General features: G+C 35.8%; 1 protein-coding gene across 11 annotated transcripts in view; it reads left to right on the forward strand.

Moving 5' to 3' along the window:
- TTN (titin) overlaps positions 1–24720 on the forward strand; it is a 276227-nt gene that overhangs the window by 140282 nt on the left and 111225 nt on the right. For 4 of the 11 annotated variants that reach the window (XM_027556505.1, XM_027556525.1, XM_027556532.1 and 1 more), the window contains 51 exons: positions 4656–4739; positions 4845–4928; positions 5040–5123; positions 5207–5290; positions 5499–5582; positions 5742–5819; positions 5931–6014; positions 6130–6213; positions 6327–6410; positions 6526–6609; positions 6724–6807; positions 6922–7005; positions 7119–7202; positions 7318–7401; positions 7517–7600; positions 7714–7797; positions 7889–7972; positions 8088–8171; positions 8285–8368; positions 8484–8567; positions 8680–8763; positions 8875–8958; positions 9070–9153; positions 9265–9348; positions 9458–9541; positions 9653–9736; positions 9846–9929; positions 10041–10124; positions 10235–10318; positions 10402–10485; positions 10619–10708; positions 10839–10922; positions 11047–11130; positions 11264–11341; positions 11731–11814; positions 12274–12444; positions 12719–12796; positions 13002–13079; positions 13293–13376; positions 14351–14434; positions 14670–14750; positions 15236–15313; positions 15768–15881; positions 17356–17424; positions 19282–19362; positions 20264–20338; positions 20942–21031; positions 21470–21532; positions 21861–21950; positions 23686–23736; positions 24287–24688. In XM_027556505.1, the coding sequence (XP_027412306.1) occupies positions 4656–4739; positions 4845–4928; positions 5040–5123; positions 5207–5290; positions 5499–5582; positions 5742–5819; positions 5931–6014; positions 6130–6213; positions 6327–6410; positions 6526–6609; positions 6724–6807; positions 6922–7005; positions 7119–7202; positions 7318–7401; positions 7517–7600; positions 7714–7797; positions 7889–7972; positions 8088–8171; positions 8285–8368; positions 8484–8567; positions 8680–8763; positions 8875–8958; positions 9070–9153; positions 9265–9348; positions 9458–9541; positions 9653–9736; positions 9846–9929; positions 10041–10124; positions 10235–10318; positions 10402–10485; positions 10619–10708; positions 10839–10922; positions 11047–11130; positions 11264–11341; positions 11731–11814; positions 12274–12444; positions 12719–12796; positions 13002–13079; positions 13293–13376; positions 14351–14434; positions 14670–14750; positions 15236–15313; positions 15768–15881; positions 17356–17424; positions 19282–19362; positions 20264–20338; positions 20942–21031; positions 21470–21532; positions 21861–21950; positions 23686–23736; positions 24287–24688 (4623 nt within the window). Of the gene's footprint in view, positions 1–637; positions 722–829; positions 914–1033; positions 1118–1443; positions 1519–3845; positions 3921–4036; positions 4121–4236; positions 4312–4460; positions 4545–4655; positions 4740–4844; positions 4929–5039; positions 5124–5206; positions 5291–5498; positions 5583–5741; positions 5820–5930; positions 6015–6129; positions 6214–6326; positions 6411–6525; positions 6610–6723; positions 6808–6921; positions 7006–7118; positions 7203–7317; positions 7402–7516; positions 7601–7713; positions 7798–7888; positions 7973–8087; positions 8172–8284; positions 8369–8483; positions 8568–8679; positions 8764–8874; positions 8959–9069; positions 9154–9264; positions 9349–9457; positions 9542–9652; positions 9737–9845; positions 9930–10040; positions 10125–10234; positions 10319–10401; positions 10486–10618; positions 10709–10838; positions 10923–11046; positions 11131–11263; positions 11342–11730; positions 11815–12273; positions 12445–12718; positions 12797–13001; positions 13080–13292; positions 13377–14350; positions 14435–14669; positions 14751–15235; positions 15314–15767; positions 15882–17355; positions 17425–19281; positions 19363–20263; positions 20339–20941; positions 21032–21469; positions 21533–21860; positions 21951–23685; positions 23737–24286; positions 24689–24720 lie in introns of all 11 variants that reach the window. The other 7 variants (XM_027556470.1, XM_027556489.1, XM_027556480.1 and 4 more) reach the window with 6 other exon arrangements.

Consider the following 24720-nt stretch of genomic DNA (forward strand, 5'->3'; position numbering starts at 1 on the left):
CCTTGTTTGAATACCCTTGGTGTACTTGAATTTGGTTATTATTATCAACTAGTCTTCCTTTCTAAAAGCTGGAGAATTCTTTATTTCTTCAGTTGCCTAATTTTTCCAAATATTTAATCATTTTTATTTTTATTTTCTTCTAATCCCTAAATGGTTTTCACATTTATATTAAATATGAAGCCAAGAACTAGATTTGGTTTATATTTTTAAAATATAAGTAACTAGGTTCCTGGAACAGGAAGAGACTTAGATGAATTTCCAGTAGGTCAAATATTCAAGAATTCTTGATGTGCAACTCAACATCAATCCCATTCTTTAAGAAAAAAATGCATAAAAATTAACCATAGGGAATATTTACCAGTAGCTTTCTGCAGACAAAGTAGAAGAATTATATAGTAGTCCCTGACCAGTGAATTCCTCAATTTACCATCATGCTTATAAAGAAGTGACGAGAGTCCTGTACCAGAAACCTGGAAATGAGAGTTTTTCCAGGCCAGTGCGTTATTGTCACTAATTTGGGTCTATGTGCTACTGTTGTTTGAGTTATGAATGTGTATGGTGTGTTATATTTTTCTTAATGATATTCTTCATCCACTTTGAAATGCCTCTAATTATATATATACTAATATCTTTAAAGTTTATGAAGTGTCTGAAGAATCATTTCTGGAAGAAAAAGTGCTTGTGACTCATCCTCAAAAAACAAAAACCAAACCAGCAAAAGGTATATAATACCAATAACCCAGTGAAGAAAATTTACTTTTGGCTCATTTTAAAAACTCAGTACTTTCCTTCACTGTTAATAAACATAACTGTACTCATATCTTTTAAGTGCCTGAACCACCCAAGAAAGTTGTTCCAGAGGAAAAAATATATGTGACTATTCCCAAAGAGAGAGAAACACCAGCAACTACAGGTACATTTCAGCAACATCAAACTTGGATGAATATCTTTGACTTGAAGACTCAAATATTGCATGTTACATAATTTACTGTTTTTACAACTTCTAAGTATAAACCTACTAATATCTTTAAAGAACCTGATACAGCCAGAGAAGCATTTCCAGAGGTGGAGTTACCTGAGGCTATTCCCCAAATTCCAGAGCATCTTCCAACCGAAGGTATAATTCTTAGCTATGAAAATCTAAATAAAATCTTTCCTCATCAGTCTGCAAAATACGTTCACTGCTTTATGTAGATTTTCACAATCTCTAATGCTAAAATACTAATATCTTTAGAGTCCCTAAGGTACCCAAGACAAGGAACTGTCTATGGTTTGCCCCTAAAAAGTCAAATCCCATTCATACAACAAATAATGATAAACTATTAGAACAAAAAAAAATCTCATTTAAAGTTATAATGTCTGTTAATATACCTAACTTTCTTTGTAAGTCATGTCTTCCTGTCTTTGCCTTTTCTCAATTAAAAAATACTAATATCTTTAAAGAGGTGGAAGTCTCTGAGGAAGGTGTTCCAGAGAGACAAGCTCCTGTTACCAGAAGAACAATACCACCACCAAAAGGTACAAGTGAGAAGACAGTCGGCCTTCTTATCCCCTGATTGTTGTTGTACTTAACACCTGTGAAAATACTAATATCTTAAAAGCTCTAGTTGCTACCAGGGAGGCCACTTCAAAGTGTGTCCCCCAAAGTAGCGGCTTGACTGGGTATTATACATGTCTCCATGAGTCATAAGCGGGAAAAGTCCATACCTTTATACACAGGGAGATGCTTGGGCTATAAATTTTATCTATAAGGCCTCTAGGAAAAATATATGTCCATATAATATGCAGATGTGACCCAGGTAGTTTCTTCAATAGGAAATAGCTATTGCTGTTGCCTTAAAAAGTAAAATTCAGAGTACTAGAAAAAAATCTATATGAGAGATCACCTGTAACATCTATATCCCTGAAGCTAGACTGAATAGGCTCACCCCACCCCTCTTTAAAGTGAAAATCAGTGTTGTCAAATGACAGAGGTTCTTGGCTGTAGACTGTAAGTCAGTAATTCAAACGCTCCATGGGATTGAAATTCCAGGATATGGTACCACTACCTATTGGAATTGCTTTTCTATTAAAATAAACTTACCACCAAAAACAAGCACATGAATTTGAAATAATTGATATCCCCTAGGATTTAAATATCAGAAATACTTTCAGAAAACCATGACCTAAAGAAAATAAAATATTAAATTCACTGTGGAACTGTTCTGTGTGTAATATCCTCTCTGAAACCATCTGAAACCAGGGCAGTTAAAACCAAAACCAGTTAGAGTTAGAATTCTGCCCTGAATAATTTATTTGCTCCTCTCCTTGTCTTTTATTTTTAAAGAATCTTAAGTTTTCCCATTTGGAACATTTTCAGATTAATTAAAACATGAAAATGTTTTAGAACATCCAAAATGACAAATTCTTCAAAATGCCCATGATATTCTATGATTTGAAGAATATCTGAGCACTTTGACACTATTTTTTCAGTCTAGAATTTTTAGTTGTTCTCCTTTCTCCTAAAAACAATTACCCTTTTAAAGTACCTAATGTCAGGGTACAAAATAAAGCCATTTCAGATAAGAAAGGAGCTTTTTTATTTTCCCCAAACTAATAGCAAAAGGTACATTGTTAATTATTCAAAATTTAGGGTTTTTTCACCTAAAGGTAAATTTTTATAACCTAATTTTCTATACTCCTACCATTCAAAGAAATAAAATTACTAGCATTGATACTGTCTGAGGTGACTAAGAAAACAGCTCCTGATAATCAAACATTCATACTATTTCCAAAGAATCAGATTCAGGGAGCAAGGAGGTCACCCAGTCTGGAACATTCCTGTAGGTGGGTTATGAGTAAAACTCTTCACTGCTCTTCGTCACTTTGAAGTACAATGCATTAATATCTGTAAAGTGCCTGAATCTCCTGAAGAAGTTGTCCCTATAAAGAAAATACTCATGGCTGGTCCTCCTGAAATTGAAACACCATCCCCTAAAGGTATCATTTATTCTGTCGTCCTTCCTTCATTTAAGGAAGGAAATACTCATGACTAGTCCTCCTGAAATACGCATGGCTAGTCCTCCTGAAGTTGAAACACCATCCCCTAAAGGTATCATTCTGTCCTCCTTCCTTCATTTATTTAACATATGCCCATGTGTATGGTGGTAGGGAGAAGGGAAATAACAAAGACAAGATTTCGCTCCTTTCTTCAGGACTTTATCCCTCATCCAGTTCTTGAAAGAGGCACCCTTATAGTCATAAAGTCACTTTGGTTAATGTCATTAATGTCTCCACTGATTCCTTAACCTCTAAGTAGAATACTAACATCTTCAAAGTAGCTGAAGCTGTGAAAGAAGTTTCTCCTGAAATGAAAGGATCTAAGGATGTTCCTAAAGAGCCAGAATGTCCACCTGGGAAAAGTGCACATCACCTCTGAGAGATATTGAAGAAATTGTCCACCCTCAGTTCTTAAAACTGTTTTTCTAATGTTCTTCCTAACTCCTGAATGTAAACATACCATCTTTAAAGCACTTGAAGCTCCACAAGAAGTTCCCTCTCAGAAGAAAACGTGTGTGACCATTCGTATCAAAACAGAAAATGCTTTTATTAAAAATATTCATTCAACACATATTTCATAAGGAGGGTCTAGTGTCATAGCACCTCAACTTGTCGCTAGAGAAGGGTGAGCCCATCTTCGCAAGGATGCTATTAATACTAATCCCATTCAACTTAGATGCTTGGTGGGGCAAGGGGACAACAGGCAGAGAAGAGATGTCTAGAAAACTACATTTGCTTACTTAGCGTGGTTACTGTTCTCATTAGTCATTTTAACTCCTAAATGTGAAATACTAATATCTTTAAAGTGCCTGAAGCTGCTCAAGAAGGTGTTCCTGCAAAAAGAGTTCCTTCCAAAAAAAGAGAGCCTCCATCAGTTAAAGGTACAAGTTCCCATGCCCTCAAATTCAAGAAGAAATAGCACTTGTAGTCTTGAAAATATTTTGCTGTTCCTATTGACCTTTGAAACACTAAATGTTGAAATACTGATTTCTTAAAGTGCCCAAGACTCTCCAAGAAATTGTCCCTGAAAAGAAAACATACGTGGTTCGTCATGAAAAGGCTGAAGTCCTTGCTGATGAAGGTATATGTTGCCAGAAGCTTAGATGTTTGGGAAAATGTCTTTTCCTATATAAATGTGTTTCCTGTTTGCGTTCATTCTTGTGACTCCTAAATGTGAAAATATTAATATCTTTGAAGTGCCTGAGGTGCCCATAGAAGTTGTCTGGGAAAAAGTCCATACTCTCCAGAAGCTTGAAGTTTTATCTGTCAAAGGTACATCCTAACAGCCCCTCAGGAGGGAATAGGGAGGGCTGTGGAAAGAATTGCCTTGCTAGCCTCTAAAGTGCTGTTGCTATGTAAACGTGATTCTTGTCTGTGTTGATCCTTGTGACTCAAATGTAAATTTACTAATATCTTCAAAGTGCCTGAGGCTCCCAAAGAGGTTTTCCCTGAAAAGAAAGTGCCTGTGGCACCTCCTAAAATGCCAGAAGCTCCACCAGTTACAGGTACTTGTCTTGGATCTTAGGCTTAAGAAGATAAAACTCATCTGCTCTTGAAAATATTTTGTTCTCGTGGTCCTATAACTCCTAAATATAAATTTACTCATCTCCTTTAAGTGCCTGAGGCTCCAAAGGAAGTTGTCCCTGAAAAGAAGCCACCAGTGACACCTCCTAAAAAGCCAGAAGTCCCACCTGCTAAAGGTATTTGTCACTGATCTTAAAAAGACATAATGCTTCTGCTCTGGAAAATATTTGTTCCAGTGAACTGCATAGCTCCTAAATATAATTTTACTAATGTCTTTTAAGTGCCTGAAGCTCCCAAGGAAGTTGTCCCTGAGAAGAAAGTACCAGCAGCACCTCCTAAAAAGCCAGAAGTTCCACCTGTTACAGGTACTTGTCACAGACCTTAGGCTTAAAAAGATATAACCCCTCTGTTCTTGAAAATAACTTGTTCCAGTGCTCTCATAACTCCTAAATGTAATTTTACTAATATCTTTTAAGTGCCTGAAGCTCCCAAAGAAGTTGTCCCTGAAAAGAAAGTGCCTGTGGTACCTCCTAAAAAGCCAGAAGTGCCACCAGCCAAAGGTAGCTGCCTGCATGTTGCTGTGTTTGACAATGTCTGTTTGTCTTCACTCAGTCTAATCCTGAAAATACTAATCTCTTTAAAGTACCCGAGGTGCCAAAGGCAGCTGTGCCAGAAAAGAAGGTGCCTGAAGCTATTCCTCCCAAACCGGAAAGTCCTCCCCCTGCAGGTAATGGCAATACTATACATACTGGGAAGGAAATAATTGCTCTTTTAGCTAGAAGAAATTATGTGTATATATCCCACTATATAAAGGTAAAAAATTCTAAAGAAAAAAGAGGTTTGGGAGTTATCCAAAATATCTTGGTGTATGATTGCATGATACAGTCATTCATTATTTCCACCTTTCTAAACACAAATTATGAATATTTTTTAAGTGCCTGAAGTGCCGCCAGAAGTCATCCCTGAAAAGAAAGTGCCTGTGGCTCCTCCTAAAAAGCCAGAAGCTCCACCAGCTAAAGGTATTTATCCTTCCATGTTGTGGGTCACCTGTTTGGGGGGCTGGGGAAAGGGTGTTTAGAAGTATCCGTCAGTTTTATAAATGGTATTTGCTTGGGCAAGTGTGTTGTCGATATTCCCATTTGATAGTTTCTAACTAATAGATACTAATATCTTCAAAGTTCCTGAAGTTCCTAAAGAAGTTGTGCCTGAAAAGAAAGTGGCTGTGCCCAAAAAGCCAGAAGTCCTACCTGCTAAAGGTATTTATTCCCACTGCTGTGTTAAGAATGTATATTGTCTTGTCTCTTCATAATCATTGTAACATATACCTTCAAATTTCCCAAATTCTTAAACTACTAATATCTTTCAAGTGCCTGAGGTGCCCCAAGAAGTTGTCCCAGAAAAGAAAGCTCCCAAGGCGCCACCCAAAACACCGGAAGCCCCACCTGTCACAGGTACATGTTAGCTCTGACCTCATTCTTCAGAAGAAATGTCTCTTCAGGTTTTGAGTGTGATTCAAGCCCATTGCTATTCATTGACCTAATCATAAAACTACTAATATCTTTCAAGTGCCTGAAGTTACCAAGGAAGTTGTCCCAGAAAAGAAAGTCCCCAAGGCACCACCCAAAACACCGGAAGCCCCACCTGTCACAGGTACATGTTGACCCACAACATTCTTCAGAAGAAATGTCTCTTCAGTTTGTGAAGATGATTTTAGTCCATTACTATTCATTAACCTAACCGTAAAACTACTAATATCTTTCAAGTGCCTGAAGTTCCCCAAGAAGTTGTTCCAGAAAAGAAAGTCCCCAAGGCACCACCCAAAACACTGGAAGCTCCACCTGTCACAGGTACAATTTAGCTCTGACTTCATTCTTCAGAAGAAATGTGTCTTCAATTTTTGAGGATGATTTTAGTCCATTGCTCTTCATTAACCTAACCATAAAACTACTAATATCTTTCAAGTGCCTGAAGTTCCCCAAGAAGTTGTTCCAGAAAAGAAAGTTCCCAAGGTGCCACCCAAAAAACCGGAAGTTCCACCTGTCACAGGTACATGTTGACCCAGAGAAGATTCTACAGAAGAAATGTCTCTTCAGTTTTTGAGAATGATTTTAGTCCATGCTATTCATTAACCTAACCATAAAACTACTAATATCTTTCAAGTGCCTGAAGTTCCCCAAGAAGTTGTTCCAGAAAAGAAAGTTCCCAAGGTGCCACCCAAAAAACCGGAAGTTCCACCTGTCACAGGTACATGTTGACCCAGAGAAGATTCTACAGAAGAAATGTCTCTTCAGTTTTTGAGAATGATTTTAGTCCATGCTATTCATTAACCTAACCATAAAACTACTAATATCTTTTAAGTGCCTGAAGTTCCCCAAGAAGTTATCCCAGAAAAGAAAGTTCCCAAGGCACCACCGAAAAAGCCAGAAGTCCCACCTGTCACAGGTACATGTTGACCCACAACATTCTTCAGAAGAAATGTCCCTTCAATTTTTGAGGATGAGTTTAGTCCATTGCTATTCATTACCCTAACCATAAAACTACTAATATCTTTCAAGTCCCTGAAGTTCCCCAAGAAGTTGTTCCAGAAAAGAAAGTCCCCAAGGCACCACCCAAAATACCGGAAGTCCCACCTGTCACAGGTACAATTTAGCTCTGACTTCATTCTTCAGAAGAAATGTGTCTTCAGTTTTTGAGGATGATTTTAGTCCATTGCTCTTCATTAACCTAACCATAAAACTACTAATATCTTTCAAGTGCCTGAAGTTCCCCAAGAAGTTGTTCCAGAAAAGAAAGTTCCCAAGGTGCCACCCAAAAAACCAGAAGTTCCACCTGTCACAGGTACATGCTGGCTCTGATCTCATTCTTCAGAAGAAATGTTTCTTCAGGGTTTGAGTATGATTCAAGCCCATTGCTATTCATTAATCTAATCATAAAACTACTAATATCTTTCAAGTGCCTGAAGTTACCAAGGAAGTTGTCCCAGAAAATAAAGTTCCCAAGGTACCACCCAAAACACCAGAAGCCCCACCTGTCACAGGTACATGTTGGCCCACAACATTCTTCAGAAGAAATGTCCCTTCAGTTTTTGAGGATGATTTTAGTCCATTGCTCTTCATTAACCTAACCATAAAACTACTAATATCTTTCAAGTGCCTGAAGTTCCCCAAGAAGTTGTTCCAGAAAAGAAAGTCCCCAAGGCACCACCCAAAACACTGGAAGTCCCACCTGTCACAGGTACAATTTAGCTCTGTCTTCAGTTTTTGAGGATGATTTTAGTCCATTGCTCTTCATTAACCTAACCATAAAACCACTAATATCTTTCAAGTGCCTGAAGTTTCCCAAGAAGTTGTCCCCGTAAAGAAAGTCCCTAAGGCACCAGCCAAAAAACTGGAAGTCTCCCCTGTCACAGGTACATATTGGTTCTGACCTCATTCTGCAGAAGAAATGTCTCTTCAGTTCTTGAGAATAAGTCAAGTCTATTGTTCTTCATTAACCTAATCTTAAAACTACTAATATCTTTCAAGTGCCTGAAATTACCCAAGAAGTTGTCCCAGAAAAGGACGTTCCCAGGGCACCACCCAAAAAACCGGAAGTCTCACCTGTCTCAGGTACATGTTGACCCACAACGTTCTGCAGAAGAAATGTCTCTTCAATTTTTAAGAATGATTTTAGTCCATTGCTCTTCATTAACCTAACCATAAAACTGCTAATATCTTTCAAGTGCCTGAAGTTCCCCAAGAAGTTGTTCCAGAAAAGAAAGTCCCCAAGGCACCACCCAAAATACCGGAAGTCCCACCTGTCACAGGTACAATTTAGCTCTGACTTCATTCTTCAGAAGAAATGTGTCTTCAGTTTTTGAGGATGATTTTAGTCCATTGCTCTTCATTAACCTAACCATAAAACTACTAATATCTTTCAAGTGCCTGAAGTTCCCCAAGAAGTTGTTCCAGAAAAGAAAGTCCCCAAGGCACCACCCAAAACACCGGAAGCCCCACCTGTCACAGGTACATGTTGGCTCTGGACTCCTGCAGAAGAAATGTCTCTTGAGTTCTTGAGAATGATTCAAGTCCTTTGCTCTTCATTAACCTAACCATAAAACTACTAATATCTTTCAAGTGCCTGAAGTTCCCCAAGATGTTGTTCCAGAAAAGAAAGTTCCCAAAGCACCACCCAAAAAACTGGAAGTCCCTCCAGTTTCAGGTATTTTTCACCCCAGTCCTTTTTCTATAGAAGAAATACCTCCTCTGCTCTTGGAAGTACTTTTAATTCATTGACCTCTTTAACCTAAGCATAAAACTACTATCTTTTAAGCGCCTGAAGTTCCTCAAGAAATTGTCCCTGAAAAGAAAGTGCCAGTGGCACCTGCTAAAAAGCCAGAGGCCCCACCTATTACAGGTACCTGTCATTCACCTTCGATTTAAGAAGATAAAACTCTTCTGCTCTTGAACATATTTTGTTCTGGTGGTCACATAACTACTAAACATAAATTTACTAATATCTTTTAAGTACCTGAGGCTCCAAAAGAAGTTGTCCCTGAAAAGAAAGTACCTGTGATGCCTCCTAAAAAGCCAGAAGTCCCACCTGTTACAGGTAGCTGTCACTCACCTTAGATTTAAGGAGATAAAACTCTTCTGCTCTCAAAAGCATTTTGCTCTAGTGCTCCCACAACTTCTAAACGTAATTTTACTAAAATCTTTTAAGTGCCAGAGGCTCCCAAGGAAGTCGTCCCTGAGAAGAAAGTACCTGTGATGCCTCCTAAAAAGCCAGAAGTCCCACCTGCTAAAGGTATTTGTCATGAAACTTAGGCTTTAAAGCACATAACTCTTCTGTTCTTGAAAATATTTGCTCCATTGTTCTCATAATACTAAATGTAATTTTACTAATATCTTTTAAGTGCCTGAGGTGCCAAAAGAAGTTGTCCCTGAAAAGAAAGTGCCTGTGACACCTCCTAAAAAGCCAGAAGTCCCACCTGTTACAGGTAGCTGTCACTCACCTTAGATTTAAGGAGATAAAACTCTTCTGCTCTCAAAAGCATTTTGCTCTAGTGCTCCCACAACTTCTAAACATAATTTTACTAAAATCTTTTAAGTGCCAGAGGCTCCCAAGGAAGTCGTCCCTGAGAAGAAAGTACCTGTGATGCCTCCTAAAAAGCCAGAAGTCCCACCTGCTAAAGGTATTTGTCACTGATCTTAGGCTTTAAAGCACATAACTCTTCTGTTCTTGAAAATATTTGCTCCATTGTTCTCATAATACTAAATGTAATTTTACTAATATCTTTTAAGTGCCTGAGGTGCCAAAAGAAGTTGTCCCTGAAAAGAAAGTGCCTGTGACACCTCCTAAAAAGCCAGAAGTCCCACCTGTTACAGGTAGCTGTCACTCACCTTAGATTTAAAGAGATAAAACTCTTCTGCTCTCAAAAGCATTTTGCTCTAGTGCTCCCACAACTTCTAAACGTAATTTTACTAAAATCTTTTAAGTGCCAGAGGCTCCCAAGGAAGTCGTCCCTGAGAAGAAAGTACCTGTGATGCCTCCTAAAAAGCCAGAAGTCCCACCTGCTAAAGGTATTTGTCACTGATCTTAGGCTTAAATGACATAACTCCTCTGCTCTTGAAAATAATTTGTTCCAATGATCTCATAACTCCTAAATGTAATTTTACTAATATCTTTTAAGTGCCTGAAGCTCCCAAAGAAGTTGTCCCTGAAAAGAAAGTGCCTGTGACACCTCCTAAAAAGCCAGAAGTGCCACCAGCCAAAGGTAGCTGCCTGCATGTTGCTGTGTTTGACAATGTCTGTCTGTCTTCACTCAGTCTAATCCTGAAAACACTAATCTCTTTAAAGTACCCGAGGTGCCAAAGGCAGCTGTGCCCGAAAAGAAGGTGCCTGAAGCTATTCCTCCCAAACCGGAAAGTCCTCCCCCTGCAGGTAATCATGAAACTCTCCAAACTAGTATTTTTAAAAAGAAAAACTCTCTTCTGAGCACTGTAAGAATCATTTTACAAAATGTTTCATATACTTGAGTCAGTTCTAGCATTCAAACAAGCTTGTGTCTTTAAAGTGTATGAGGAGCCTGAGGAAATAGCCCCAGAGGAGCCTCCAGTTGAAGTCGTAGAAGAGCCAGAGCCTGTTCCTGCTCCTCCTCCAAAAGGTACTGGCCAGCTGCTATGCAGCCTTAGCCAATCTTTGCCCTTCTTGTCCCCCAGATTCTAGGCGTTATGACTTTTATTGTTTCTCACTCTTCTTCACCGATTCTAAAACATAAATCATAATATCTTTAGTGACTGTCCCACCTAAGAAACCTGTCCCGGAAAAGAAACCACCCGCTGTTGTTGCCAAGAAACCTGAACCACCACCAGCGAAAGGTATTTCCCACTGCCACTGCTTCATACAGAAAAATGTGTCTCTAAAATGCTATGTTCCACTGCTCAGCTTAATGATTTCCGTATGTCATTGAAACAATGAGCTAAATACTAATATCTTTTTAAGTGCCTGAGGTGCCCAAGGAAGTTGTTCCTGAAAAGAAAGTGCCTCCAGTGGTTCCCAAGAAACCAGAAGTCCCGCCTCCTAAAGGTACTTGTAACTGTCTACTGTCTAAGAGAGGTGGATACAACCTCTAGCTCTTGAAAAGCATTTTGTTCTGTGTAAATGTGATGAATGTTTTCACGTGATTCTTCATAATGTTAAAATACTAATATCTTTAAAGTGCCTGAAGTTCCAAAAGAAGTTGTTCCAGAAAAGAAAGTAGCTGTTCCCAAAAAGCCTGAAGTCCCACCAGCTAAAGGTACATGTCACTAACCAATAGATAAGCACTCACTCTTGGTTTCACTTCCAATAGGAAAGCCTTTTGTTTGTCAAATATCTTATATTAACAACTACAAACCTAGTATACTGGCTGTTTAGAGTTTTAAATGTTTTTAAATAGCATCATTGATTGAAAAAAAAAAAAAAAGACTGGTACGTTTGTTGTAAGTATTAGAAGAGTTTTCTAACATGGTTTTGTTGATGTTAATAGGCTTTGTTTTCTTCCGACCATGTGGATCCAAGAACAGATCACTGGCCTCATTGTGAATTTTGTTCATGGATCTGTCCCTGGGTTATTTGAACTAGATATAGTATAAATTTCATGTACTTCTCAACTACCCAGAAGTAAAACTAACTCTTTCTTTTAAGTGCCAGAGGTACCAAAGAAACCTGTCTTGGAGGAGAAACCAGCCATCCCTATTCCTGAGAAAGTAGAGTCTCCTCCTCCAGAAGGTACATGTAATGCTGTTTATGAGCTTACCACTTTTGACTGTTTTTAATGTAGGCCTTGTTCCTCTTCTAATTCAGTATCTCTTGGTCATTTTCTGTCCTTTAATTATTTGTCTTACTTCACGGTTCTTAATTAGCTCCAATCTTAAATCTATTTGAGTCCATAGTCAGCAACTACACTGGCCATCATAAGCTGTGTTACACAAAGCTTCTCTAATGCACACACAAAGCGGGACAGGTGAACTAATGACTATAAATGACATTAAACACTAAAGGGTTTTTCAAACATTCAAAGCAATGGAAACAGAAATCAGTCAAACAAGATGGATTTCATCTTAATATAAGTGATGATATTAGTAGAAACAAGGGAAGAAATCAAGATGACTATTTATTGTGTTTCACATTTGTGCATTTTAGAATACTGTTCCACACATTCAATTAAAATTAACTATATCTTTAAAGTTTATGAAGAACCTGTGGAAATTGTTCCTGAAGAAGAAGAGCCAGTTCCTGTTGTAGAAGAGGAAGAGCCCGTTCCTGTTGTAGAAGAGGAAGAGCCTGTTCCTGTTGTAGAAGAGGAAGAGCCCGTTCCTGTTGTAGAAGAGGTGGAACCGGAAGCCCCCCCACCAGCAGGTACAAGACAAGATTCACTGAATGGAAGAATACACCATTTGATTTTTTATATCTATTATTTATCTTGTTTAAGGCAAACATTTCAGTCTTCTATTTCCTTCTTTAACATTTGACCTTATTGGCAAGAACAAAAGTCAGTTGCACACATAAAGCTTTTGTCCTACAGACACAATGCAGCATAGCAAAGAAATAAGTGTTATCTTTTTTATTCATTCATAGCATTAATCTTTTCATTGTAATCATTTGACTCTAAAAGAAATCCCTATCTTTCAAGTGCCTGAAGAGCCCAAGAAGATTGTTCCAGAGAAGAAAGTTCCTGTCATCAAAAAACCAGAACCTCCACCTCCTAAAGGTACTTACAGTAAAATAAATATTTACTTCTTTTTTGTGTGTTGTCAGAAATTTGGCACTCTTTCTTGTTTTATATCGTGCTATATTATGTGCTGTATTATGAACTGTCATCTGTATGTTACAGTTCTGAGCAGACTTGTCAAATTAATGTGTACATATTGCATCTTGCAATTTTATATTATTAAATACTACTAATATCTTTAAAGTACCTGCGATGGCAAAGAAAGTTGTCCCAATGAAGAAAGTCCCAACTATTAAGAAGCCAGAAACACCAGAAATTAAAGGTATTCACATCATCATTGACATTATATATTTTTTAAGTATTCTGATATCTTCAAGTGGAATCCAATAAGTTGTCTTCAGTGTTAGGGACAAAAATGTCCTTATTTTGCTTTCATTAATTTTAATGCTGCTCTTTAATTATAAGTTCTTTATTCTTAACTCTTTTTCCAATGTCTTTAAATACTCTTTCTAAAATAAAACTAATATCTTCAAAGTGTCTGAGCTGCCCAAGAGACTTGTTCCAGTAAAGAAAGAACCTGAGCCTGTTACCAAAAAACCAGAAATCCAGCGAGTAAAAGGTATCTACCGTGAAGAAAGAAAGAATGTATTTATCTGAATGCTAAGCATCTTAATAGTAGTTCTTATAACAAAAATATGAAGTATAAGTTTATGCAAGAACAGATTTTACGGAAAAACGGGGGGAAATAATGAAGGCAAGGAGAAAATAAGACAGACAAACAGGAGAAACCTAGCTTATCCTGAAAGATAAGGCTGGACGTAATGATGCCAGTCATGTTTTGGAGTTCTTTGAATGCTAATATAAGGCATGTACTTTAGTCTGTGGGCAATAGGCTTCAGTGGTGTATAAATTAACAGGAGTCGAGCTTCAGATAACTGGCAGAAGGTCAAATTCTTAGGACAATAATAGAAAAGAGCCATTGCAATTTTTAAGGTCTTCAAAAATTGAGTAAGATCAGTGGTGACAGAAATGGAAAGGATTGGATTTAAGAGAAGTGGAGATTGAGTGGGTGTCTATTCTTAAAGTAATGAAGGAAATAGATGAGCCCAAAATGATTATAAGAGTTGAAGCTAGGCCATGAGAATGGTTCACTGAACCCCCAAACTAATATTAGAAAGAAGGCAGTGAATATATGTTTTACATTTCAAGTATGGAATTTGAGAATATGCATCTGGAACTTAGGAGAGATTGGGGCCAGAGATGTAGATCCATAAGTCATTACCATGGAAATAAGAGTTGAGAATGGAGTGATTGCTCAAAAAATGTAGATTCAGTTTTTAAAATCATCAAAGTTAGACCAGTGGAAAACATCTATATTTAAAGGCACACAGAGGATGAGAAATAAATGAAGAAGTCTGCAAGGACTTATTTATGAAATTAGGATGTCCAAAAGGGTGCCTTGCCTCTAAAGCTGTTTTCCCCACCGAGTCTTATAAGATGAAGTACCGTACCCATGTATTCTTTGCCTGCTCTTTGCAGTATCTTGTACATCTTCTAAATTCTTAATAGTAAACAAAATCAATATCTTTAAAGTGCCTGAAGTTCCCAAGGAAATCGTCACAGAAGAGAAAGTGTCAGTTCCTATCCCTGAAGAACCAGAAGCTCCACCTGTACAAGGTACATGGCTGTGCTCTAAATCTTGGAAAGATGATAGTCGTCTCATCATCTTGCTTTGGTTGTAGATGGATCTTTTGTGTTTATCTGTTGCCTGTCTTATGTAGTATAGTTATTGGCATTTTGAAATCTTCTGAAGAATATGTTCTAGTGTGTAACTAAGTTGATACATTGAAACTCAGCAGTCACAGTATTCTACTCTGAATTCAGTCTAAAATAAAATACTGTGTTTTTTAAGTTGAAGAGTCGCCTGAGGAAATAATATATGAAGAAAGAGCATCCATAACCATTGGTAGAAAAGAGACTCCCCCTGTTGAAGGTATATATATATGTATAAATATAAAATTTTTAATCTCTTGAAAACTCCTATTAGAAATACAAAAGTATTTATAGGCTAACATTCCTTCTTGAAATTATATGTAAAAGCATTCTAGCACATATTTGACTTGTTTGTTTTTCAAATCATTAAACGTCTTTTGAAGTATAATCTTTGATTATTCTTGATTGTAATTATAAATTCCAAAAGATACAGTTTACTGAGGCAAAACTGGAATCATTGCATTGGATCTTCCAATGATAACCCAACATCAGATTTTAAAAATCATTTCATTTGCCATCAACATACATCAAACAGTAGAAAGCTTGAATATAATAAAATAGAAATATTAACCTCTTTTTCTATGTAAGTGAATATGTATATTTTTGTTTCTGTGACTGTCATCTTTGCATCTGTGTGAAATTTGTATGAGTCTTGTGAAGAACTTTACATTACAACCTCTTATCCTTTGTCAACATTCTCTAAAGAACGTGAAATTGAAAAGTATGTTAAACCTGAAGAACCCGAAGAACCTGAACCACAGCCGGAAGAAACACCAGTACAAGGTATTCAGTTAGTTGGACTTAAATCTTCATCACCATATTCTTCCTCTTGATATATATGTATATGTTTTACGTTGTTCGATGTGTACAGCATGTCTCTCTTCACCTGTATGTAAGGTATTGTTTTAAATGTGCATCTCTGTCGTCTGTGTTCATGTGATTTGTACTATTTATTTCATGTCAGTGTGGCTTATATGGATGCTTCCTTTGTCATTTTCATTAGTGCTTGTGCTGTACTTGTTATCTATGTACAGTGTTGACATTCTTATGTTTTATGTTGAACATTTTTATGTTTTATGTTGGATACCAACATTATGTATCCAAAAAAGCAAACTTCTTACTTAAATATGCTTCTTACTTCTTACATAAGTATCCTTATATTTCTGCTGAATATACTGTAAGTCCACATACCAATCGTTGTATTCATATACTAATACTCCTGAAATACTCTTTTAAGAACCTGAACCTGAAAAGAAGGTTATTGAGAAACCAAAACTCAAACCAAGGCCCCCAGCTCCTCCTCCTGCTCCACCTAAAGAAGATGTAAAGGAGAAAATATTCCAGCTTAAAGGTACAAAATGATAGTTGCAAAGTTTTATTAACCTGCTCCAAACTTCCATCCAAACATCTGAAGTGGTGCTTGCAAGAAATGTATTTTTAAAATGTGTACTTTTGGACATGATCATGCTGGGGGATTTCATACAGACTTGTATTTTATGCTGCCCCGGGTGCGTTGTCAGGCCACGCTTGCTGCCCAAAGTGTCAGAAAGTGCGCCATGGTTAGCTTCATCCTGACCATCTGGATGCAGGGGCTGTCCAGCTAACTTTCTCATGCAGAGTGGGGTGAAAGGGTTTTCTGATTTCAAAGTGTGATTGCTGTGCATATCTTTGGGATCTTGTGCATGTGAAATGTAGAAGAAAACTTAGCAGGATATTTTTAATATTGCACTAATGAATTTATACAAAAGCCAAAACTTTGTCCTTAAAGAATGACATATGCTTTAAAATATACTATAGGCATTATATTTATGGGATCCAATAGCTGATGTGTTCATATACCATGAAAAGAAGGTATATGAACAACTTATCACTGCTTCCCTACTTTTTTTTTTTTTTACAACTTGATAAAAACCCAACTGTGTTCTGTGGTTGTTCCCCTTGTTAAACTTTCTTTCATTCTCTTTGCATTTAGATTTTTCTTTGAATTCAGTATTCTTAGGCTTTCCTTGTGGCTCAGCTGGTAAAGAATCTGCCCGCAATGCGGGAGACCTGGGTTCAATCCCTGGGTTGGGAAGATCCCCTGGAGAAGGGAAAGGCTACCCACTCCAGTATTCTGGCCTAGGGAATGCCATGGACTATAGTCCATGGGGTAGCAAAGTGTCAGACATGACTGAGTGACTTTCACTTTTACTTTGAATTGATTCAATATTATTTAATTCTTAAAATAACATCTTTAAAAGCTGAAAAACTAGCAAAATTGTATCATTCTTTCTATTTTTAACAATATGTTGTCTATTTGTGGTGTCATGAGATTTCCCCATTTAAAATAATCTAGATATAATCTTAGGTGAGCACTTTTCCCTTACCTACACATGTACACAAAATCAGAGTTTTCCATAGGAAAGCTTGTTTCTTGCCTCTCTGCAACACTCCTGGCCTGTAGGGAGAGTCTTTGGCATTTTAAATCAGACATAGAAAAAGCAAACACTTCTTAAAAGGTTACCCATCTGTTGATTAACATTTTATGAAGACACACACTTAAATATGTTTCCCTTCTTGTAAAATCTATATGCAAAGGAAGATTTCTTACCCCTACAAAGAGTAAAACTTATCTTTCTTCTCAGCCAGACTTTAACTTACTACTCCACTTTGGAGTAAAACTTGAATCTGTTTTCATGGTTTGAACGCTTCTTGTATGTTCTTCAGTGGCTGTTCTTGGCTGTTATTAATGCTTTTGGGTATAGACAATAAAGCAGGTATTTAATAATTTGCTTCAGATCAGTCTAAATAAACAAATAATAAAAGTAAGATCATCTTCTTTAAAGCTGTTTCGAAGAAGAAAGTTCCTGAGAAACCTGCGGTTCCAGAAAAAGTGGAGCTTACACCTCTGAAAGGTATTTCAACAGTCTAGAAAATGCTCATATTCAGTATCCCTTGCTCTAACTCCTTGCTCTTCCTGCTGTCTTCAGTGTTCTTCTTTTTCTTCTTCTTTCCTTTAAAAAAAAAAAAAAAATCAGAGTAGTCTCACTGATTTCTTGTGTTTTTGTAGCTTTTATAGTCCTGGTTCATGAGTGTTGCTTTCATTGTCTCTCATCAGTTTCATGCATTCATGGATAGTTGTTGTTTTGTCTCATCTACATATATCTTTTTGCATTTTCCTAAACTAAAAAATAGCAAATTTTACCGGTTAGCTGACATTAATATCAGGACACATCTTAGATTAAAATGCTGAGAGCTAGCAATAGAAAGCCCTGCGATTTCACTTGAACAACAGTATTTTAGCCAGTGTTATAAGCACCAAAAATAAGTCCTGTTTTCCTTCTATACTGTTAATATGATTCATAGGGATTTCCTTATGGCGTTCCTATCACTCTCTTCTCAGGGACTCCAAAACATTCTCTTGGGTGTACAGATCTCATGTTGTAGGGAAGTTTCTTTCTCCCCGCAGGTCATCTTTTCACAACGCATTTCTCTTTAAACAGTATTTTTCTCTATCTAGGCTTGGACCGAAAAGAAAAATAAATGAATCATAAAGGTTTATAAAACATCTATTGAGAATAAAATTGTTCATTTTTCCAGTGAGCGTAGTAGGGAACAGTGTTCTATTTAAGTAATTAACACATCCAGACTCATAAGTTGAATCTGTTCCTGATTCACTCTGGGATTTTGGAAAAATCACCCATCTGAATATATATTTCCTCATTTATAAAACAGAGATTACAAATTAGTGTTGCTGTGGATGTTAATGTGGATGCAGAGGATGTAATAATCCTCTGCAAAGCCATGCAAACGTTAAATGACATGCAGTGACATATTAGTATATAATGACTTTAAAAATAACTACAATGGTGTGTTCTACACCTGAGTCTCATACATAAGATCTTAAAAATGAAATAATAATATGGAAAAACAGATACAAAGATACATTTTCACTATATTCATTAGATAAGTAAATGATATTACTGATGGAAATTAAATGTATAAGCATCTCTCCAGCTTGATCAATGAAAATGGTTTACATTACAAATACTGGTAACTCTAAAATAATTATCATGGATAAAAACATTTAATGTTTGTGAAATTTTACTTAAAATACTTGACAGAAAAAATATTTTAAATGAAATATTTACATATTTGCTCTGTATGTTTAAAATTTCAAGAGTTAAGCACATCTATCTTTGTCACATAAAATGAAAGTTATTTAATACATTGCAAATGTCTTATTTAAAACACCAAATGTGAAATTTTATAGAAATATCCAAAAATTCAGATTGTTTAAGTATTTCTCCTTTCCTAAGTCAAGTTCATAATCCATATTATTTGGCTTTCTTCTCTCGTTAGTGGAGAAGATTTGAATAATGTCATTCATGCCACCTATAATTAATGGTCAAGGGGATATCAGTGTAGATTTGAACAATCTACAATTGCATATTGGGGCAAAGATGCTGTCAAGAACCTTGCATTGAATGAAAAATTCATAAAGTCAATATAGAATAACATCTTCTACACCCTTTTAAGGTGAATGAATATATTTGCCTGAAGTTAATGCAATTGAATTTCATCACAAGGTATATAGATCTATGCAGAGGAAACAACTTGTGTGTTCTTGCTTTTAAATTCTGTGATATTTATATGCAACAAGAATTATTACTTATGCATCATGGTTAACTAGTTTTGAAAGAGACAGTTTCTTGTTGAAATTTACTTTTTATATGAATTTACTTCAAAATTTAAAATCATATTTTTTTAAGTGGCTGGAGGTGAAAAGAAAGTTCGCAAATTACTTCCTGAACCTAAGCCTCAACCAAAGGAAGAAGTTATTCTCAAAAGCGGTATAGTATTTTTCAAACATTGTATCAGCTTCAAATAACAAAAAAGAACTTGAAAGCTTACAAAATACTTCTGTTCCTTGGTTTTCTCTTAATTAGATTCCTAATATATCAAAATTCATTTCTAGTTGCTTTGAAAATTAAATATGATCACTTTCATATCTTTTTAAAAAGACAGAAATTTTGTGAGCATTCAGAGTATCTTGAAATTTACAACATTAGTAGACATGACTAAATTGATAATATTCTAAACTAATAACAATGACTATAGCTGCCATTTTCATAATCAAATTATGTAGTAAAATACACTAAACCTATTAAATACTCTAAATTACACCAAATGATTTAAGCCTAAACTCAAAATTCAGTTTTAAAGTGTGACACAGGATTACCACAACTAATAAATAACATTTTCTAAAACCTGAGCATTTCTTTCTACTAATAAAGTATTAAAGAATTAGAAACAAGATATTTGAATGAAGAATCAAATTCTGACTTTCCCTCCACATAGAATTACTTATTTCTTGGCTACATTTCTTTGGCCATCTCCACTTCTGTTAACTTTGTACTTATTTAAATTCTTCTTTTCTCATTAAATTATAACATTGAATTATTAGAATTTTTTGCTCTTTAGGTTATTCATTTTGTGTTTGGATATTTCTGCCATGGATTTGTCTCTGAAGAGACTATCTATATAAAGTGACTCTGAGTGCTGTTTTAATTACCTTAACAACACTTGATCTTTTTCTTAACAGCATTTTTAATGTAAAAGCCAGTTTCCCGGTGCGCTTGATCTCATGCTTTTCACTTTCCTTGCTTTGTACGTTATTTGCATTCATTAAGCTTATTCAACATCTTCATTCGTTTGTCTTGGTTTACATATAAACCTTTTTGTCTTTTTAAGTTCTAAGAAAGAGGCCTGAAGAAGAAGAACCTAAAGTAGAACCTAAAAAAGTAGAAAAAATCAAAAAACCTGCAGGTAGGAATCTCAGTAAAAATCTGTGAAATTATCTTTTAACAAAATTGAGATTTAACAAAAGGTTTATCTTGTAAACATAAATGGAGTTAAATATAAATGTAGCTTCATATTTCATCTGTCTATGTTTTCCATTGTCTGCTTTCTGTTTAAACATTTTTATAGTATTAATAGTTCTCAAATCCATTCATGCATTTCCATGCACTTCATCATCATTATTGTTATTATTATTTGTGAAATAATCAAGTTGGCTGCAAAATAACTTCATGGGAAGGTGTCAGAAATGTTTCATAAAATTTGGGGCTTTTAGTGGGCTGATTTTTATGTATTCTCAAAGAGTATATTTGCTATTTAAGAAGTGATTTAGAAAGGGAGAGCTCACTAATGGGGTTGGGAGGCAAATAGGTGAAATAAGAGAAAGAAAAAATAAATTGAAGCAGAGTCAAGAAGAGAAAACAGAAATTAATTGATAGAATATAAGGGTTTTCTTTCTAAAGTCAACAACAGAGCTTCAGAAAATAGTTTGACCTAATTATTTCAGATTAGCTGATTTCTAAGGATTCAAATCCTAAAATAACACTAGAAAATCATCCTATTATCTTAAAGTGCCAGAACCACCTCCAAAAGCTGTGGAAGAGGTTGAAGCACCTCCAGCTGTTACCAAAAAGGAAAGGAAAATTCCAGAACCAACAAAAGGTACAAACTTCCAGTTGTCTCTAAAAATACAAATATGCATCAATTAAAATATCATTACACTGGCATTAAGATTTGAACACATGACCTCTACTCCTCTTACCAGCTTAATTTTCTTTACAATTCACTCTCAGGTGCAGTTGCCTCATGCCCATCCATTTGTTACATAAATTACTGAGTTTTAAAAACTAAGAAAATTGTATTTATGGGCAGTGAGATGAATAATAACATTAGAAAATCAATAAACCTGACTTGCTGTATTTTCTAAGTACTTTGTTTAAATGTAAGAATAAACTTGGGTCAAGTATTTGACTTGGTGACTGTTTGTGTATAAATTCTAGTATCTTCCAAGATACATTAAACCTGTCCAATTTTGGTTTGACTTTGTGAAAAACTTCAAAAACTCTGTGATAACTTGCTTATTACTATGAATTGTTTTAGTGCCTGAAATTAAGCCACCAATACCTCTCCCTGCCCCTGAACCAAAACCAAAGCCTGAAGCAGGTAAGCAAGCTTATCCTCAATATCAACAGCATATACCTTCATGTTTCACACAAACAATATATAGTTAATAAGAAAAGAGGAGTAAAAGTGTGCATGCATCAAATGATTTCTAATGCCCCAATGTCTTAGATTATACTGTTATATTTTAATATAATGTCACATATTTTCAAATGTTATTATCTTGTATATAGATGTTATTATAATTAGAATATATTGTTCTTTGAAAACCAGTTTATTAGATTTTAAAATTCATTAGGGGAGGCAAATAGGCAAATGGGTTTTAGGAAGTGACAAACGATACATTAATGCAATGAACATCTTTTTGCAGAAGTGAAAATAATCAAACCACCTCCCGTGGAGCCCCCACCCACTCCCATCGCTGCCCCAGTGACGGTGCCAGTAGTTGGAAAGAAAGCAGGTAATTATTCTGTTGTTTTCTTTTTGCTTGTTTGTTTTGGTGGCTTAATGAAAACTTCATTAAAAATCAAGCTTTCTTTTTGTTGAAACAAAGCATCATTTCAATTGTGGGAACTTATAAATTAATGATTAAATTTTCTTTATCTGCTACCCTGTACCAACCTACTTTCTCATCATGGATGCATATTGTGCAATTGAAATGTGTAATTTTGATTGAAATGTGTATTTCTGCAAAGCATCGTTTATTTATATGCTTTTGAGATTAACTAATGAATATATTCAAAGTTAAGACATATAGATATTCTCTAAGGACATACATATAGGAATCCCATGGAGATTCAAATTTCCCATGTGCCCTGTAAAAATCATTTCTCACTTTTTAAAAAGACTGCATTTTGGGATAAAGAAAAAGTTCTGGAAATGGATAGTGTTGATGGTTGCATAATATTGTGAAGTATTTAATGCAACTGAATTGTACACCTAAAAATGGTTAAACTGGTCAGTTTTATGTTAGGTATATTTTACCACAATGAAAAGAAAAAAAAAGGACTGCATAGTTCTGCCTTTAAATCTATATAAGAATTTAGATCAATAATAATTTTCTTAAATGTACTAACTCAGTATCTTAGGTACAAACTTAAAATACATATTAGTTAAACTACTTAGGAGATAATCTCAAAACCAAAATGATTTGACATGTATAGATCGTTGATAAACATATGTCCTAACTATTTGATCTTTGGCTACTTCCTTCATTTCTTTAAATTTTAATTTCCTAGTCTGTAAAATCAGAATACTTAATAACTCTACTTATTAAAACTATTATGAGGATTAACTATATGCAAAACTTTTAGCACAGTGCTTGGTACATAGCAAGAAATATTTGGTTTTTTATTATGTTTAATAACATGAGGATATACTGTGTTCTTTCATCTATGGTTTAACTTTAATATTATATAACATATGTTGTCACTGATATGGTTTGGGCATTATTCTTTTAAACTTTTATGATTTTTATGTGATACTTTTTTTAGTTCAGAAAAAGATAAGAACTGCCATTGAGATAATTAAGTATGTGTAAGAGTACAGCTTTTCTCACATCCCCAGGGTCTGACACTAAAGAACTGGTTCTACAATTTATACTGCCCCATATTAATTGAATTAAACTCTTAAGTGTGGGAACTGTCTTGGTTTTGCCTTAGTTCATTGTCTAATTAAGGGAAATCGTCAAAGAATTCGTACCTTTGTAGTACACAGACCCTTTCTTTTTCTGGAGTCTTCCCTGGATTTATTTACCCAGCTTAATAAAGAAAGGCTTTGGTAACTTCTGGGTTATTTCCCTTTTGCCTACATTGATTCCTTGTTGACATAAAAAGGTATTTCCTTGATTCACAAAACCAGCACGCACATTAACATACAAAATATTTTACACAGCTAGGTAAGAGTAAAACTCTTCCTCACAAGGTAAGAGTAAGCCTTCCAGAAATGGGAGAATTACTTGCTGAAGGTAATTTTTTAATCCTAGAAACATTGGCAATTTAGCGTGGTCACAGCATTCAGAATATGCCTTGCTGGAAATATCCAGATATTCTCAGTAAAAGTCACATAAATAAGTCCAGTTTTTCTTCATGCATTCATATTTATAATAAAGAGCATTATTCAGCCCACATGGTTTACTACTAAGCATGAAATAAGTCTGAAAATTGTTTAAATCCTGGGTTTTATTTTTATTCCAGAAGCCAAAGCACCGAAAGAGGAGGCTGCCAAGCCAAAAGGTCCCATCAAAGGTAAGATTCATTTCCCTGTACCTGAGTTGTAAAACCTTTCACTCTTTGGAAACTTTACATTCAAGGGCAGTTTTCTGTTTAAGGGGGAACATTTCAAAATTTATATCAATCTTTATGATTTCTAATTGATTCTGCAAAAACTAGTATGTCTTTTGATACCACAATGAATACACCTCTAGTATTACTCAAGTGGATATTACATATGTAACATATACACTTTAGGATAATGAACCCTACAAGTTCCAAGTTTCATTCTCCATATACATGATATTTATACATGATAGATAAAATAATGAGACATTAATCTGGACATTATACATTTGGCTTTCAAACTTGAGAAAATGAGTGTTTATTACCCATGGATTCCTTTTGCCACCTCATTTTCTTTCTGAAAGAAAGCAGGATAAATTCAACTGACCTCTCAGTTGCCTCATCTTTAATTTTCCCCTCTTGTCTCATGGTCACTGGTTTTACCCAGCAGACAGCCAGGTATGCACTTTCTGACCCTTATGGAAATGCCAATTCAACTTTTGATTTTATTTTGAATTAGGTGTAGCCAAAAAGACTCCTTCACCAATAGAAGCTGAAAGGAAAAAGTTAAGACCAGGAAGTGGTGGAGAGAAGCCGCCTGACGAAGCCCCATTCACCTACCAGCTGAAGGCTGTGCCACTGAAGTTTGTGAAAGAAATCAAAGACATTGTCTTGACTGAAGCAGAGTCAGTTGGCTCTTCTGCAATCTTTGAGTGTTTAGTCTCCCCGTCCACTGCAGTTACAAGCTGGATGAAAGATGGTAGCAATATCCGTGAGAGCCCAAAGCACAGATTCATCGCTGATGGGAAAGACAGAAAGCTGCATATCATTGATGTTCAACTTTCTGATGCTGGCGAATACACCTGTGTTCTCCGTCTGGGAAATAAGGAGAAGACCTCCACGGCTAAACTGATTGTTGAAGGTAATTTCCAGTCTTCTGAATATGGCCCCCAT

This window comes from Bos indicus x Bos taurus, chromosome 2, assembly GCF_003369695.1.
Source record: "Bos indicus x Bos taurus breed Angus x Brahman F1 hybrid chromosome 2, Bos_hybrid_MaternalHap_v2.0, whole genome shotgun sequence".
NCBI lineage: Eukaryota > Metazoa > Chordata > Mammalia > Artiodactyla > Bovidae > Bos > Bos indicus x Bos taurus.